Source organism: Desmodus rotundus, chromosome 10 (genome assembly GCF_022682495.2).
Source record: "Desmodus rotundus isolate HL8 chromosome 10, HLdesRot8A.1, whole genome shotgun sequence".
Taxonomy (NCBI): domain Eukaryota; kingdom Metazoa; phylum Chordata; class Mammalia; order Chiroptera; family Phyllostomidae; genus Desmodus; species Desmodus rotundus.
This window is the reverse complement of record NC_071396.1, coordinates 74784421-74802401: the sequence shown is the minus strand read 5'-3', so window position 1 is coordinate 74802401 and position 17981 is coordinate 74784421. Positions and strand designations below refer to the sequence as shown.

Here is a 17981-nt window from a genome sequence, read left to right as displayed (position 1 = left end):
ACGGAAATGAACAAAAAGCATATTATTCAACTTAGCAAAAAAAAAATCTAAGAACAGTTATAATCTAGAGGGGTGAACACAAACTTTCCCACCGAAGTTCTAAAATACTAAATCTAGGAGGCATTTTAAAGTCCTAAAAGGAGCACTACTTTTTTAATCAAAAGAATTGTTAATTTACATATAGACAATAAATCTAGAAACATATTTCCCCTAAGAGTAACTAACACCTTTATTATAATTTGCTCCACAAGGCATACTATATAAAATATCTTCCCAAATTCAGTGATGAGAGGTTCACAATTGCCTACTGATGGAAAGCAGAATGTCTCTATCACTAAGTAGTAACAGAATTTTTTCCAACCTTGATTCACTCTATGTTAGAAAGAGTGAACTAGATGGAACCATAAGTCTACACCAATTTGTACCAATTTGCAAATTATAATAAGCCTTTTTAGAACATCAGAGCTATATAGAACCTCAAGATCATCAGATACAGCATTCCCCAACAAATTATTATCAAACTCCCAGGGATTCAAGGTATTCCAAGTACTTGAGAATTATAAGTGAAGTTAAATAGATATCATTACCAATTTTTCAAACCTAATAAATAACTATTCTAATATCCTATTTTTAAAAGAGAATGTTCTGAGAACCTTCCATCCTATATATGTTAAATGAACTCAGGACTCCCTCAGTTGAACACCATATCAGTGTATGGTTATTCCTATATCAAAATTTTAAGTTGTTTTTATTGTAAGTCATATGTGTTGATATGTTGCTTAATTTACACCCATGAGGATTTGTTGGAAGGCTCAGGGAACCCTGATTCTGTTAATGAACACACAAAAAAGTAATTTTACAAATGTGCATAAAGATGCTATTTGCTAGATATGAAAGTTAGACCCCACTCATCAAATAATATTATATAAAATGCACCTGCAGCTCTGGCTGGTGTGGCTCAGTGGACTGAGCACCGGCCTGTGAACTGAAGGGTCGCTGGTTTGATTCCTGGTCAGGGCACATGCCTGGGTTTTGTGCCAGTCTCTAGTTGGAGGTGTGACATTTCTCTCCCACTCTTTCTCCCTCTTTTCCCCTCTCTCTGAAGATAAATGAACAAAATCTTTAAAAAAAATACACTGGTAAATTTCTAGGACACACACACACAAAAGCAATGTTAAGGTAAACATTTAGTGATTATATTTCAATTTGCCTTTTCATGTGTGAGACAGAAGCATGTCATTTGTAGAGAAATTTTGCAAACAGTGGCCTGAAACTTCTTCATCACACAGAGCAAAAATGCATAAATTATTAAAAAAATAAACCAGTACATCCTTTTAATCATAAAATGTAGAAATTCCAAAATTTGGGTATTAAAAATAGATTTTGACCATTTCTGATCCTGGAAAACATTTAAGTATACTTGGCTACCCTTCTCCCCCACAACAAAAAAGTATAACATTTCATTTCTGAATTTGTCAACAAGCCATACTTTTTATTACACAACCAAATTAAACAATTATTGAATAATAAAATAGACATTTTTGCATAAATGAATAAGAGCATATTAAAAAGTTGATATAAAATACTTTTTACTTAAAATCAGTTCTTCATCACATATGATGTAATGACCTTCAGTCATTAAATCCCCAAGGGCCTCAAAAGATTATATATTATTACAAGAGAGATTTGTGGGCTAAAGATTGCTTAACTACTCCAATCTCTTTAGCATGTAAATGAGAAAACTAGGACCCATGCAGGTTAAGAAAATGGCCAGCCCTGACCCATGTGGCTCAGTTGGTTGGGCATTGTTCCATGAAAGGAAGGTTGCCAGTCGGGGCATGTACTGGAGACAACCATTGGTTGTTTCTTTCTCAGAATGGTATTTCTCTCCCTTTTTTCCTCCCTCCCTTGCCTTCCCTGTAAAAATAAATAAATAAAATCTTTTTTTTTTTTAAGTAAGAAAATGGCCCAAATACCCAGCAAGTATTAAAGGTGGGACTAGAACCAGGTCTCTTGACTTCAAGTTAGATGCTCCTTCATCCTCACTAATACCTCTCTGATATAATGAGTCACGCTCCCTCCATCTCATGTGGCACATTCTTCTATAGCTTCTTCCTTGCCTATTTTTGCTGAGTCCTTTCACCCAACTTTACAGGCTGTATCCTGGGAGCACCTGATAGACCCACCCCTGCCAGCCATGGGCTATGACAGAATCCACCTATCTCATACTTGCTGATGAATCCTTAAAATTCATAGTTTTGCAGGCCAGAAAGGTGGCTCATGATTAGAAAGTGACATTTATGATGAGATTCTCAAAGGAATATATTATAGCAAAGGGAAATTACTGGGAAACAGAACAATTTGGTTCTGGGCTAAACAGAAATAGAGTAGAGAAGACACAATGTGAAAATATCTGAAAAAAAGCAGAATTTTCTATAAAGATTATTTTCAAGTGATTTCTGCGGCAAAAAGAAAACTACACAGTCCACTCAAATTAAGAATCACATAGTTTTTAATATTATAGATTTTGAGGGTTTTCTTAATTATGATATATAAACACCAAGAGGTCATAAAAAATCATTATTTAACACTGGATTCTATGAGAAGCATGTATTTTAGTCTACTCTTAAATTTTTTTGAGAAGTACTTGTGACAATGAAAAAATGAAATATTTTATTTTATGCTAAAAACCCCACAATGATGAAAGTGTGTAAAAGGGGCACAGAAATCAACTGAAATTGCTCCCAATGGAAAAATTTGAACAATAAAATAAAATAAAGAAGTATTGGATTATGACTCAAAATATAAATATCCATAAGTACAGAATGATATAAATAAATAAATAAATAAATAAGGAGAAAAAAATCCTGTGTACTAGAATTCCAAATAATGTATGCAGATACTCTCTACCCTCAAGCAGGTGGAGCGTAACTTCTCATTCGTTATGTGTGGGTTGAGTGCAGTGACATCCTTTGCTGGTTGGAAAGGGGGCAGGGGAAGAGTGAAGCTAAACACTACCTCAGCCATGTGAACATCAACAGTCATAAATCATGTTGATAGCATGTACCCTTGATGTAGTATGATGAAAATGGCACTTTACTTTTGTGATCTTCCTATCCCAAGCCCATAATCCCAATCTCATCAAGAGAAAAACATCAGACAAATTCCAACAGAGGGCCTTCTACAACATAATAAACCCGTCCAATAATTCCCAAAACTGTCAGGGTCATCAAAAACAGGGAAAGTCTGAGAAACTCACAGCTAAGAAGAGTGTAAGGAAACATGACCTAAATCTAATGTGGTATGCTGTTCTGAGATTCTAGTACAGAAAAATGACTTTAGGTAAACACTAAGAAACCCAAATAAACTACGGGCTTCATTGTTATGAAAAGTCACGTAAGATGTTAATACAGGGGGAACTGCAGGGATATGGAGAAACTCTTATGATTTCTTTCAATTTTTTTTTCTAAATCCAAAGCTGTTCTTTAAAAAGTCTACTTTTAAAATGTCCTGTTTTATCTTTTTGCCTTCTAGTTAATTACCAAGCAAACTGCACAGGCAATTTAATTAAGAGAAAAAAAAGAACAGGTGAGAAATAGAAGGCAAGACTAAGCCTCAGACCAGGTCAGGAAGAAATCAACTGAAGGTAAAAATGGTTGCAAAATCAAACAAAAGTTCCTAAATTCAGTTCGAAGTTATTCTGAGAACATGCCCAACCTGCCAAGTGTCTAGCCTTTTGTTGTGATACCTATTACCTGACTTTCCTCGAATCCTCATTCTTGGAACTCAGATTAGCTAATTATACACAAAATATACCATCAGGGATCCCCAATTAAGAAAAACATTATGCGAAGAACAATATTTATTTTATTTTTTACAGATTGAAAATTAGCTGTGTGTCTGTAAAGAGTGGGTAGCTAAAGAATCTATAAAACATGATTTATTTCAAAACCTATAGCATCCAAATATCTGTTGTAGCAGATGGTTCTATTTTTCCACTATTAGAAATGTTAGATTAATTACCTAATAAAGATCGAGTATTAAATATCAATTAAAATCTCAAACAAAATAAAAGGAAACCTTACTACTCCCCTGTAGGATAATATTGAAATACCTCTGAACTAATCCTAAAAGAAAGAAGCTACTGGAAGATCTGGGAAAGAGTATGCGAGAAAAATAAGTTATCATTGAGGTGAGCATACAAATATCAATTTATTTGACAAATGTCGCCCTAAATAGTTTCATTTTCTCAGACTAAAATAAAATGTTGCCTAAAACCAAAGCTCTTGCAGCAAATTATTTTAATTTCAAAAAAAGTAGAGGGCACTTCATAAACTTTATCTGCAGTTCCTTAAGAAAATAGCCAAGTTTTCACTTCACAGAACAGATTTGCATTTTCCAATTATCTCCAACTTGAAGGTTACGGAGCAATCTAAATGGGGGGGAAGGGAAAGTTTACTAAAACAGCTGTAAACACAAACTAAAGTAATCAAGGCAGTATTTGCAGGCCTAAAATCTGGTAGCCCTTCACCCTTTTAGACAATCAACTGCCTCCCAGCAGGGTAGGAACCTACACTATTCCAATAATTTACATAAGAAATTAGCAACCAAAATTTACATTTGAATGGTAACCCACAGAAGTCCATCAGGTGTTAAGTATTTGCTTATCTAAATTGCCTCTAAAAATAGCTCAGCTTCCTTTAAGCCTTAGGTAAATAGAGGGTTTCCCATGGCTGGAAGGTGGCTCACTGAAGGTGGCAAGTCCAGCATTATACTGACCTATTTCACTGACATTTTTATAAGGAAAATTTCAGGGCTTTGGGTGAGAAGACTCTTAGAACTACCTTAGAGTGAGCCACGTTTAAAGAGTCATGGGTGAACTATAAATTATCAAATTATAAACTATGCTTTTTGTTTTTAATGGCCACCCTCCAGTGAATTAAAGGGGGAAAACAAATAATAGACATGTAATTAACTATAAGAACCAAAGTAGCTGATAGAATCCAAGTGTAGCAGGTATTTTGGGGTTGCCTTAGAATATGAACCTTATGCCTAGGTTAGATCTTTTTACATAGAAAAAAATGTGCCTCTAAGTTTCATTATTTTTAAAATATCTATTACCCTTCCCTTACACTTCACAGAATCATCTGCTATCTGCTAGATCACTAAGTTTATATCTTGGTGAACCCGAAACAACTTTTGGTATCTGGTTATATACCTAAAAACATGCCAAGGGCACAGGAACAACAAGGGAACCCTTCTCCCATTTTTGGTGTAAAATTTGATGTTTCCCAATGATCCTCTAAAGCTTTTACTCTGGTTCTATTTAATTCTTACATAGAATAATATTCTTGATAACAATCCAAAAATATTTTATGCACTATTTCCACTTCTAGCTGTTACTTGACTGATTAAACAAAAGGCATGAAAATGGATATAAACAGGTAAGTGGAAACCAAATGCCAGTCACCTCCCACAACTCTACAGGTTTAAAGGCCTGTATTACATCAACAGTGAGTAAATAGATATACACTGTACTATATTAAGTCTGGGCAAAAGAAACCAATCACGTGGACGCAAATTCATAAGGAATGATGTGCTAGAAAAAGGCCCAACCCCAAGAGTACTTAATTGCTAGAGACCACCTGTAGTGAAGCAGGCATAGATAAGCTACCAGGAAGATTATTTAGGTTTCCAAATCCCCTAGGTAGTTTATCAGATGAGAGGGAAGCATGGAGGGAGGGAGAGAGAGAAATCAAGGAGAAAAATTTCCAAACAGTGCAAACTCATTCATCTGGCTTTGCATATTTGAATCTCTACTTTATCCACATTATTTGCACTTCAAGCTTTATAGAGGAAATGTCCTGAAATTTTACTCCTTCTCTCTCCTCTTCTCTCTCCACCCCCAAGATTCTCATGCTTTGGTATCACCCAGGTCTAAGCCAGTCTGAGTATAAAAGTTATACTCAGGCTAATAATGGATAAAGTAGAATCCACATACTCATTAGGGTGGGAAGGCCAAAAATAGCACTGTGTACCATGAAATGGAGGGAATAGAGTGTAATTTAAGTTGTGACATCACCAAAGCCATGACATACTGAAAATGGTTTATATTAGGATTCGGATTTTCTTTTAATAGTGTGGTTATAGCCTTGGTAGAAGAAGCGGTTGACAAAATAAATAAAATGGGATTATCAAAATATGTACATTTTTCTCTTCTATAAGTAACAATATACTGGATGAGCATTCAAAATAAATAGAAAAGGTAAATATAAAGCATCTGATATCTGTTATTGTTCTGAGGGTAGAAAACAAAGAATTAGGAAAAAAAACACTCTCAAAGTTCCTAAAGTAGTGCCATTCTTGCAGGAAGTACCTGAAGCACTGGAAAAACCTTCACTTGGATCTAGGCTCATCACTGCCACATACCATCTCAAAAAGTCACCAACTGCTGTAAATCTTAGTCTCTTCATCTATATGATCAGGTGATAATACTTGCCTTTCTAATAGACACGTGCTATGAAGTCATAGGAGATAATGTGAGTAAGAGCATAATTATTCCTCATTCCTGTCTGTAACTACTGCTTTCTAGCCTTAAGCACCACATCTAATGATTGATTGGAAACTAGCCAGGCAATATCAAATAGGTTGGAAAAAAAACCAAAATTGAAACCCACCATCTGTAGTGCAAGACCCTTCTGGGGCAGGTTTTTGTGAATAGGGAATTGGTGGGCTATTTGAATCAGACATTTCTTCATCATCTTCGTCATCTTCCATTTCATTAACTGTTAGATTGTTAGAAAAATCCAGGCTTCCATTTTGAGTGTAGCGGTGTACCAAGTCTTTATCCAGATCCTCCACCTTTGGTTTTACATCTAGATAAGCAAATAAATCATAGCTAATTTAATAAAATGATGTTTAGGAATGATAACCAAAAAAAAAAAAAATCATAGGTCTGACAGACATCTGAAGAAAGGTTGATGAGCATTTTCTAACAATTAACCAGTTTATTTCAGAGGTCTCCCATTGGAAAGGCCCACTTCTTTTAAAAGGAGGCTAAGAATGTGTGGGATTGAGAAACTTACCTGCGGATGAGAATGGATGCTGGTCAGGGTCCAAGTACAGTTGGGAAAAAATTGGCCGTGGTACCACACTACTACATCTCAGAGAGGCTTCTATGGAGTTGTGGAGAGCTTCCTCAAATCGAGCAGATTTCAGTTGCCCAGCATATGAATTCCCCATGGTCTGTACCACCACCGCCAAAGAAAAAGAGGAAGAAAGGAAAAAATTGATATAATTACAGGACCATATATCTGCAAGGTATACAATATAGCCATTATAAACCTTATTCCTTATATCTTAAGATACAAACTATATGAACTATACATATATTTCTTATTATGACAATTTGTGTAAATTATCTGTTATATCACATTTGCTTTTCATTTTTACAATCCCAACACATTACAAAAGTGACTTTAAAGGATCCTGTATCTGAGAATCAAACAGTACTAATTGCTTTATGTTAAGGTTCTCCAACCAGTAAATCGAGATTGACCTGTCAATTGAGAAGTCCAACCTGATGACAATTGGCCACACCTCTACCTTAAAACTGCTGCACTACCATAACCTCATACCAACTCTATCAATGGTTTCAGAGTAAATCTCTAATTACTTTTCTCTGTCTACTAAGATCTTATTACCCTAGGGGGAAAGATAGATTCTTCTCGTTCTTTCTAAAACAAGAGCTTTAGGATGATATATTTAGTTGATAAATTTCTGAAGGACTTGAGCCTTTTAAACTCAGAACACTTGTGTATTGTCAACATTTATTTGAAAAACACTGTTGTGGTTTTTCTTCAGTAAAAGTTTATAGTGAGAAGTTCTGAAGTTATGGCCTTTAACGCTCATCACTAATACTTGTATAGAACTTGCTAGCTATGAAATTTTCTACATTTATCCATAATAACTACAATTTACCAGATACCAACTACTGGCTACAATTCTCAAAGTATGGTCTGAGGTACCTGAGGTCTTTTTTGGGGTCCATGAGGTCAAAAAATTTTTTCAAACTATTACTGGGATATTATTTGACTTTTTAAATTCTCATTCTCTTGTATTTTCCAGAGGCTACATGATGTGTGACATTGCAACAGATTGAATGCAGACAGACTACTCCTCTCAGTAACTTTTTTTGAGGAAACAGTTATTGTCCTTTTTAATTTCTAATAAATATAATCCACATAAATAAAACTCAGTTTTTTTAGAAATGAAAAGTTGAAGAACTGTTGGGCTAGATCATATACTAAGCACTTTATAAAGATTATTTATCTGATCCTCAGTACTGAAGTAGGTATGACCTTTTCCCACTTCATAGATAAAAAAAAAATTAAGCTTGAAGAAGCCAAGTGACTTGCCCACTATCACCCAGCTGGTAAGAGTTGGAACAAGGACTCAATTTCTAGCCATGTGGTGACATTTCCTGCACTCCTAGAATACTGTATAGGCTCAACTTGGGTAAATCTCATTTCAAGAAAGGTAATTTTGAGAGTATCTTAGCCCCACTTTTCCCAACAAAGGAAGGTATAAATATTAAATTTCATCTGGAATTCCAACCCTGATTGGCTCCCTGAAGGAAGTCCCTGGAGGACTGCTTGAGAAGGACACTGGGTACTGTGTATCTGGGCTCAGCAAGAGGAGCCAAGATCCAGTGGTGATGACTCATAGAAGACACACATAATCTTACCAGAGCATGAGCAATACTCAGATGAAGACAAAGAGAAGTAACCATGAAGAGACTTGGTAGAGTAAAAGGAACTGACTGACTTTACTCCAAATGAAAACATAACTAGGCATTGTTAAAAATGGTGAGGATAACATGAAGAATTACAGAACTGACCCTAGTCTTCTTTAGTGCTGACTATGAAGTTCTATCCTTTCCCATTGACAGTTCAATGCTATCCTTGAACATGCAGGGTTGTTTTGTTTTGTTTTTTGCTATTCTTTATTTTATTTTTTATTGAATTTATTGGGGTGACATTGGTTAATAAAATTATATGTTTCAGGGATCCAATTCTGTTTTTTAAAAATTATTTTATAGTTGTTCAATTACAGTTGTCTGCATTTTCTCCCCACCCCAGCCAAACCCACCTCCCCCCACCCGGCTTCCACCCTCCCCCTTGGTTTTGTTTATGTGTCCTTTATAGTAGTTTGTTTCAGGGATGTAATTCTACAATACATCAACTATATATTCTATTGTGTGTTCATCATGCCAAGCCAAGTCTCCTTCTGTCACCTCTTCTACCTCCCTCCATCCCCCTTTCCCCTGTGGTAATCACCATGCTATAATCTGTGTGTATGAAGGGGTTTTTTGTTTGTTTGTTTGTTTTTTTGCTTAATCCCTTCACCTTTTTCACCCAGCCCTGCAAGCCCCTCCCCTCTGACAGCTGTATGTTCTCTAAGACTCTGTTTCTATTTTGTTTGTTAATTTTGTAGTTTTGAAAAACAGACTTACTCAAAAAGGTAGTAAGAGCAAGTGAATTTGCAGAGTAAACACTCCTATCCCTTGTGATTCTTGCGGATTCCAGGGAAAATAAAATTAATTCCAGTGCTTGGACTGAGCTCTCATTAAAAGTGCAGTTTCTACTACAGCCTTCTAGCATAATACTCCAAACTACTTTCCGCAGTTACGGTATACTTGTACTGACTCAACTGTACTCCCTCAACAAGTTTCTCTTTTGACCAAATGTAAATATTTTCAAGGTACTGCACTTGGGCTATTAGTAAAAGTTAACTTTTAATAATAACTATCTGGAGGAGATAAAACATTAATTAAAAAAATATTTTAAAAAGGATAATCACAGTGACAAGAACAAGAAAAACACTAATTTAGTAAATCATGTACATGCTAAAAGAAAAAAAACTACATCTAAGACACTGTTTAGGGTTGCCTAGTTTAACAGCTAGATAGTCTATGAAGCAGGGAGCTGGAAATATATACACAGATATAGCCTAACTAGTTGTTAACCTAGGCAACCCTAAATAGTAATAACTCATTTTTAAAAGGTTTCAAATTCATATTTCCAAGATTTGTCTACTGACAAGCCCAAGAAGCAATGACACTTCAATAACAATAAGCATTTCCTAGTATGCTGATTGTGGTTTACTAATACCATTCCCACTGAAAAGAGTCCAGGCTCCTTGAAGGTATGGCCAATTCCAGGTCTGGGGCAGGTCATACACAAGACAAGCCCTGAACATCTTGTGCCAGGAAGCAAAGAAGCTGTCAAGTACTAATGGGTCAGATGACACAGGAGTTAACATGAAGTGTTCCCATGGGCCAAAGATTAGAGAACCTCAACATAAAAGAGAATAAATGCAAAGGACTGAAGCATATTTAAAATGTAAAACTCACAAATTAATTTTGATATTCAAGGAGAAAAGGAGAACACTCCTTTTGGAAAAACAAAAACAAAGTACCTAATTGGACCCTACTCTAAGGAAAAAGGAAAGAATGAAGCCTTTATCCTGCTCTTCCTGTAGTTCAAATAGACCTGGCTTTTTGAGAGTTTCAAAAAAATTTTAATGAAGAATTCTAGCTATAATAAATGTAGTAAGAATGACAATTATAAAATCACCACTTTGCAACCCTTAATGCAAAATTCATTTTGACAATGATAATAGGTGATACCATTAGATAAAAAGCTGATGGGGGCCTTTATAGGGAAGGGATCAGGCTGACACCTCCTGAACACACTGATCAGGTTTAGCATCACTAATAGTGAGGCAATGACAGGCTGTGTAACTCTCCATGGGAGATAATATGAAACACACACAACCACGACCTAGGAAGTATTCCTGCCCATAGGCATAATGATTATAGCCCAACCTCTAGAGCTAACTTTCATATGTAGGATTCAAGTAAATGAAACCACAAGGAAACAAGCAGGTTGAGAATGAGGAACAGGTGGACAGAGCAAGTGATCCAATTTCTGCAACAGGCCAAACTATCTAGTTTGTAAATGTGGCAACTAGGGTTCAAATTTGGATTCAAGTGCCCATGTTTTTTCCATTAAAACATGCTATTTGAAATAGAAAAAAGGCGAAAAGCAAAGATGACAAATTCCATGTGTTAGGTGTGTGTATAGTTGTTTTGGGTTTGAGGATTTTTTTTTTTTAAGGCACAATTTATTGCCTCTCTGCCAGGCATAGAGCATTAAAAAGACCCGTTTGCATAACTTTCCAGTTTTCTGTTACCTTCTTCACTACAATATTGCCACTCACTTTCCAAACTTTAGCGATCACCCATCCAGCAGGCAGCATTTATAGAAATCCCACTATTGAAGTGGTTAAGCACCTAGGTTCTGGAGTCAGATGGCCTTAATCCAAATCCTGCACCCACTAGCCTGTATGATGTTGAGCAATTTGCTTAGTCTCTCATCTGTAAAATGGGGAAATACAAATAATGCCATAGGTTTTTGTGAGAATACATGAGATTTTATACACATAGAAAGTTTTTTGAGTAGTGCCTGGCACAAAATAAATATGCAGAAAATGTCTGAAGTAATAGTAAGTTCTTTAAAAAAGTATTGTGCTACATTGAGGATACTCAGACAAGTAAGGTACATGCCTTCCCTTGTATGTGTTGGACACTACAATAGATTTTGGGGCATTGTTCTAGGAACAAATGACCATCAACATAAGAGGTCCAAAAGCTGCTAGTTGGCATTATATATAACTTATTTATTAGGAAATTTTACAATCATATATACACATCACTGTCCCTTCTAGTCAGCAGAGTCTTTGACTCTGTGTAAGAAAATTCCTTGCTATAGGCATCACTGCTTACATGTCCTTTCTCTTAAAAATATTCACTGACAAGAGTGATAATGTGAGACCACTAGACAAAGAAATCAAACATGGTTCCTGCAAGTTCTTGTAGAACCTATAATCCAAAATTAAAAACAAGCATATATTCACAGTTCTCTTTTGTGCTGTTTTTGCATTTCACTTATTCTTTAAATTGATATTTGTCACTCTAATACATAGTTGGGTCTAGTATTTATCTGATTCTCCTATTGGATTGTGAGTTCTTGGGGAAAAATATTTTGTTAAAAATGGGGACTGAATTTAAGAAAATGAAAACATTGAGCTTTTTTGTTTGTCTTATCCAATTATATATTAAGTAGGTTTGAAGAGATATAATCTCTTCCCAAACACTTTCCAAAAACACAAAGCTAACCATGTATTCAAAACAAAAGTTTTATTTTATTTTTATTCATCCTTCTTGCTAAAAATCTTTAGAAAATACAAACAGATTAAAAGGTAAAATTTCCGACCTCATTTAATAGTTCTGTACATTGTATTGTGGATGAATCTCTTTTGAAAATTTTTGAAGGCAAAAGTACTTTTGCTTCTGAGATAAAAACCCAGCCCTAATAACTTAATTCTATAATTAACCATTTTAACCAATATACATACAGATATGCAATATATCAATTTGTTATGGAAATAATTGTAGTATACCAACTAATCTAATAATTATTAAAAACTGTCATAATTAAAAGATAAGGTACAATACTATTTTTTTCTTTGTAACAAAGAGTTACATGTTACTACTCGAAATTTTTACTTTCTTCCTCCTTGAAATACCAGAAATTCTTTTGTAAAATAAACACATCTCATCAAGACTCTCTGGAACTGGTATAATTACCAGAGGCAATCCCTGTGTAAGATCAAAGAAGCAAAACAATAATAGGCAACGTGTGACCTCTACCATGTCACCAGAGACCAATTTTTCAACAGGGAGAAGAGTCAATAATCCAGAACAGAAAACATTAAATAACGAGAAATGCTTCCAAAGTGTGGTTTACCACATCCATCAAGGCTGCCACATTCAGAGAGTTCTCAGTCTCTATGGTTTCAGAGAACAAACTTCTGGGGATTTATCACAACAATTGTTAAAATCTGCATAAAACAACAGAGGCAAAAGCCAATTTCCCAAATGAAGAGGAGAAATTTCAAAACATACTATAATAATTTTCCACATTTCACTGGGTACTTTAAAAGCATCATGGGAAGGGCACAGATGATTAAGTATTTTTCATAAAATAGTCATCTCATTTCTGTTATTTACCTATCCCCATTTAATTTTACTAAGAAGTTGTTTGGAAGGTGAGCTATGAACATTCCAGATAATTAGTAATAACACATTAAAGACTTCTGCAGGTTTTGTTTTGGTAATACTGGGTCACTAAATCTAGAAACAAGGCTTTGGTCTCCTTTGTAATATATTTAGATGACTAATAATAATTATAAGGGTGCAAAGAGGGCTAAAGGAATTTCTACTCATAGTAATTACAATCAAGTAGAAATACCTTTAAAATTGACTTTAAAAAGCACCACAAATAAAATTGTGCCTTAGAATCGGCAAAATCTGATTGTTTTTCTTACATACCACTGCCAAATAGCTGTCTTTCATCTTTCCAAATCAAATGTGAGTTAGGGACTGAACATGTATCTGAATTATTTAATTTGCAAAAACAAACCAAAACACCCATTCTGCTTAAAAGAAAAAGCACTGGAAATTCAAACCGAACTGAACATTCTGTTCTTATATGAATTTGTTACTACCACGTACATCTTTCCACTTTGTCATCTGCCCCAGTCTTTCCATCTTCTTATTAACATTGCTAATTGTATTTGTCAGTTTAGCCACAATTTCAATGCTACTTAAACAGCTGTGGGTTTTCTTTGGGCAATTATCAGTCACTACACTTAAATTTCTAAATTAGTTGTTGAAAGGCATTTTAATCTTGAGAAAATAGATATAGAACACACTGCACACTAAGTCTTACATTTAAGTATACATGGCTTTAAAATCAGTAATTATTAAAAATAGTTGAAAAAATCACATACACAAGTAATTCATATACTGTAAAATTACAAATAGTAAGAAAATGCTGAACAAAGCCTATGGTATACTTCTCATCATTTTACCATTTTTCTTCCCATCATTTTACCATTTACTGTAAGTGAATATTACAGTACATATTATAATATTCACTTTTTCTACATATATGTATATGTACATGTACATAGTATATAAATTGGAACAGTGGCCAAATTCCTCTAACAGCCCCCTTTTACTGCCTATCCACGAGTGGCTAACACCTTTCAGAGGTATCCACAATCATGTAAGTGGCATATGGAGGTCAGGGGTTGCAGGAAAGAAAGCTCTTACAACATGCAGATTTTCCCTGCCTTCTCCATTTCCCTTCAAAGAGAAAATTCTTTATTATATTTGTTCTTTTAAATTCTCTATTCTTGACTCTAGCATTTATTTTCTTCTGAAACTACGAAATGTGCAAGAAACACATTCAGGGAAAAACACAAGGTTTAAGGTTATTCATCAACTGTTACTTTTATGAAATACACCTAAATTTTAAAAAATATCTTCTATAAATCCAGAAACATTAAACTTAATGTGCCATTTATTCCCTTCATACATTAAATAATTCAAAGATAACTTTTTAGAGTTAACAAGTGTTGGTATTTTTAAAGGTTTATAATATCTTTTAGTGGGTCAGTCAAAAGCTTGTTACAATAACTTTTAAATTAACGCATGCTTATTCTTTACCCCTCTCTCTCCCCTACTTTCTGATCCAAAGAAAGAAAAGGGTGCTATTTCGACAGTGCAAAATTCTTCACTGAGAGATAAACATGAAAATGATAAACATTTTGGATAGCAAAGTACACCTCAGACCCTAACTGTTCTTTCAGACCTACATTGACTCTTTATAGTAGTTGCCAACATTTGGTAAGGATTATCCTTCCATTAGACAAAAGCAAGCATTCCTTAGATAAATCAGGAGTTTTTGCCGCTAGACTCATAAAACCTTTTCACAACACAGATTTTCAAGAGAATCCTTTAAGGTTTTAGGAGGCTGCTCCTTTTACTAAGTAACAAAATACACCCCATGGTGTCTCACTGACCCCACTCAGCTGTCCTTTGACCTCTTCAATTGTTGAAGCCTAACTCCAGGGCCCACAGAATTTGCCTCCCATATCAAAAAGGCGAATGTTGCTTCCTCCTAGCACCTGGTGCAACAAAACGCAACAGTTCTCTCTCTTCTGTCTCCTCAGCTCCCTTTCTGACCATTTTCCAGATGTTCCAGGCCAAAATGTTAAGCCAATACTAGGTTTCAGGATCTGCGTGGTAACCGTGAGGGAACAAACAGGGACCAGGCTGAAGTGGCAATGACCCTCTTGTTTTTTCTAGCCTCAAAAGGATATGACAGGTCATAAAAGAGGAAAAGATCTTTGGACTTTCTTGGAAATGCCAGGCTATTTAAGCACATTGTAACTTCCAAAAAGGAGAGAGACAGTATTGGGTTATGTCCTGATAGATGAGGGTTAGTTAAAACAGTAACCCTAAATGCTCAATCCAAAGTAACCTTTTGATTTTCTTTGACATAGGAGGAAAAAGGACAGTATCACCATTTTTTCTTTTCTAAATCACAAGTCTTCTAAAGATAGAAAAAATACTTGCATAAAAATTTAAAAACATACATCTCAGTATAGTGTAGTATGATAAAAATTTTAAATATATACGGTCATTAGATATGATTTGGGTTTTTCTGCAGAGGACAATAATATAGATAATTAATAATAATCTCTTATTAGGCAATTTGAAAGAGAAACCAGAATCAACAAAGGGGAATCAAAAAGTGAATTCTTATGATCTTAATTTAGGTACATAGGAAATACAACACAGAGGCTGTTGTAGGGGAAAAAAAACTTATTGCTGAATAGTTTTTTTCTTTTTTGGTGGAGAGGATGGGGAGGGGAAGAAGAAAGTAGAAGGGAGGAAATGGAAGAAGAGTTCATAGAAATATCTGGTTCATAGTAGCTTTATTTAAATACTAAATATAACTTCATAACACAATTTGATCTTGAAAAATCTGGGGGGCATATTATAATTGTACAATACCTTGGTTTATTTATTAACATTTTTGAATCACGTTCATGATTAAGTTGGGATGTCAACACTTCAGGGAGCCTGTTGCCTAGATTTTACTTGTTTAAAGCTTTTTTTCACCTGCAAAAACATAAAACATAAAAAAATATAGAGAGAGATAAGTTAATTTCCAAATGCATTATATTCCAGAATACAATAATCTAAATATTTATGATTCTACAAAAATTGTAAAGAGAAATGAATTATCAAAATCCCAAACAACTCCATATACATCAGAACTGCCAAATACAGATATCCCTCCTTCTTAAATGCTCCCAAAATAATCGTTATGGTCAATATAAACTACTGCATGGAAAATAGTCATAAAGCATCAAGTGAAATAAAAAGTATTTGTTATTGATTTTTACACATAACTTAGAAGTGTTTCTACTCTTTTGTTACTGTGTCTAAAGAGAAAACAAGATTTTCCTAAGAAGGTACTAATTTCAATATGCTTATTTGTAGCACTAAAATATTTAAAGTAATATTATCTTATGTTTTCTAAAAAAAAAGTTTTTATTTTACTCTCCTTTTATGGCAACTCAAAGAAAGGAAAAGGAGAAAAGCACCATTTTAGATTTTGAAATAAGAATCTTTGTCTTACCTCTCTTACAGTCAGAAGAATGGCTTCAGGCAAAAGAACAATTAAAATTACAAGACTCAGATTTTCAAACTCATGTATTTCCCACCTACCCACACACAAATAGACATCCTTTTGTAAGTAGAGTTTTGCTACCTACATCCAAACCCAAGATTACCCCATATGGTCAACAAGGTCAAACTGCATTACTGCCAATGAAACTATATGACTCCACAAGGACCTTAATGATTTTTAAAAAAGGTCAGTAATCCAATTCCAATAGCTTCAGAGTCTAAAATTGCTAATTTTTGGCCACGCGCTGCACACTTCACCTGCTAGTAATGACATTTTTGTATTTTCTTCTAATTACACTCAAAGCTAAGACCTTTGGCCCTGGGCCACAGACCCCTATTCAGGCTGCACACATTCTCTTAAACGACCTGATCCTTTGTTGTCACTCTTACTCTTTCATCTATTATTTACACCCATAGAGAAGGAAGATACTCTACCATTTGTATAGCTTAAAGCTTCTAATCATCTTAATTTCTTTGCCTTCCAACCTATGGTCTTTTTCATAGGCGAATGCCAAAAAGTTTGACAAAATCATTTTTTTCAATCACATTTCCCCCCAAACCCTTCTTTCCCTTTCCTACTCTCCGACCATGCTCCTTCCTGTTCCTTCCCTTACCCAGGATGGACTCTGCACCAGTCAGGATTTAAAAATTGGACTTTTGCCAACAAAATAAATTTCTAAATAGAATAGAAACACCACCTTGTTCTGACAGATCAATAACAATTATATATTTTTTCTTTCATCAGAGAGCCCATTGACTTAAATGGAAGGTTCCTTAAAATAACTTAAAATCTGCCCCTGCCTCCCTAAGGCACAAGCATAGAATTTTCAGAATCCCCCTGCAAAGAAGCTGCCATATAAACAGTAAGAATATTAGTTATGTGGCTAAAGCCTTTCAAACATTTTAATATCTACAGATGCTTATAAGAAAAATAAAGGATGGAAAGTAAAAGAGAAAATAAAATATAAAGAGAATTTTAAAGATTAAAAAATGTTTAAATCTTTCCATTTAAAAAGACTACTAATTCTCCAAACAGCAACACCCTCACATAAAACATTCTATATCATCGTAATTTCCCAACACTTCCCCAGACTTTTTTGTTAATGTCCAAATACATTTGCAAATCCAAAGCACAGAATCATTTACCATGATGTAGCTGCCCCCTCAGATCACAGCAGCCACCAAAAGACTCTGATTTCCAAGTTGCTTATAAAATGACATATAATCCATCTTTGCTCTCTTCCTCTATTGCTTAGCTTACTCTTGATTTCTAACAGTATTTCCTTGTCTGTCCTTTCTGCAGACCCTG

At 34.8% G+C, this 17981-nt stretch overlaps 1 protein-coding gene across 1 annotated transcript in view; it reads right to left on the bottom strand.

The window, feature by feature from the left end:
- Positions 1-17981, bottom strand: part of GREB1L (GREB1 like retinoic acid receptor coactivator) — a 266526-nt gene that overhangs the window by 114202 nt on the left and 134343 nt on the right. Inside the window, exons 3-5 of the mRNA XM_053913057.1 lie at positions 15992-16099; positions 7086-7245; positions 6678-6875 (exon numbers count right to left, since the gene is read on the bottom strand). Coding sequence (XP_053769032.1) covers positions 6678-6875; positions 7086-7242 — 355 coding nt within the window. The 5' untranslated portion in view covers positions 7243-7245; positions 15992-16099. The remainder of the gene's footprint in view (positions 1-6677; positions 6876-7085; positions 7246-15991; positions 16100-17981) is intronic.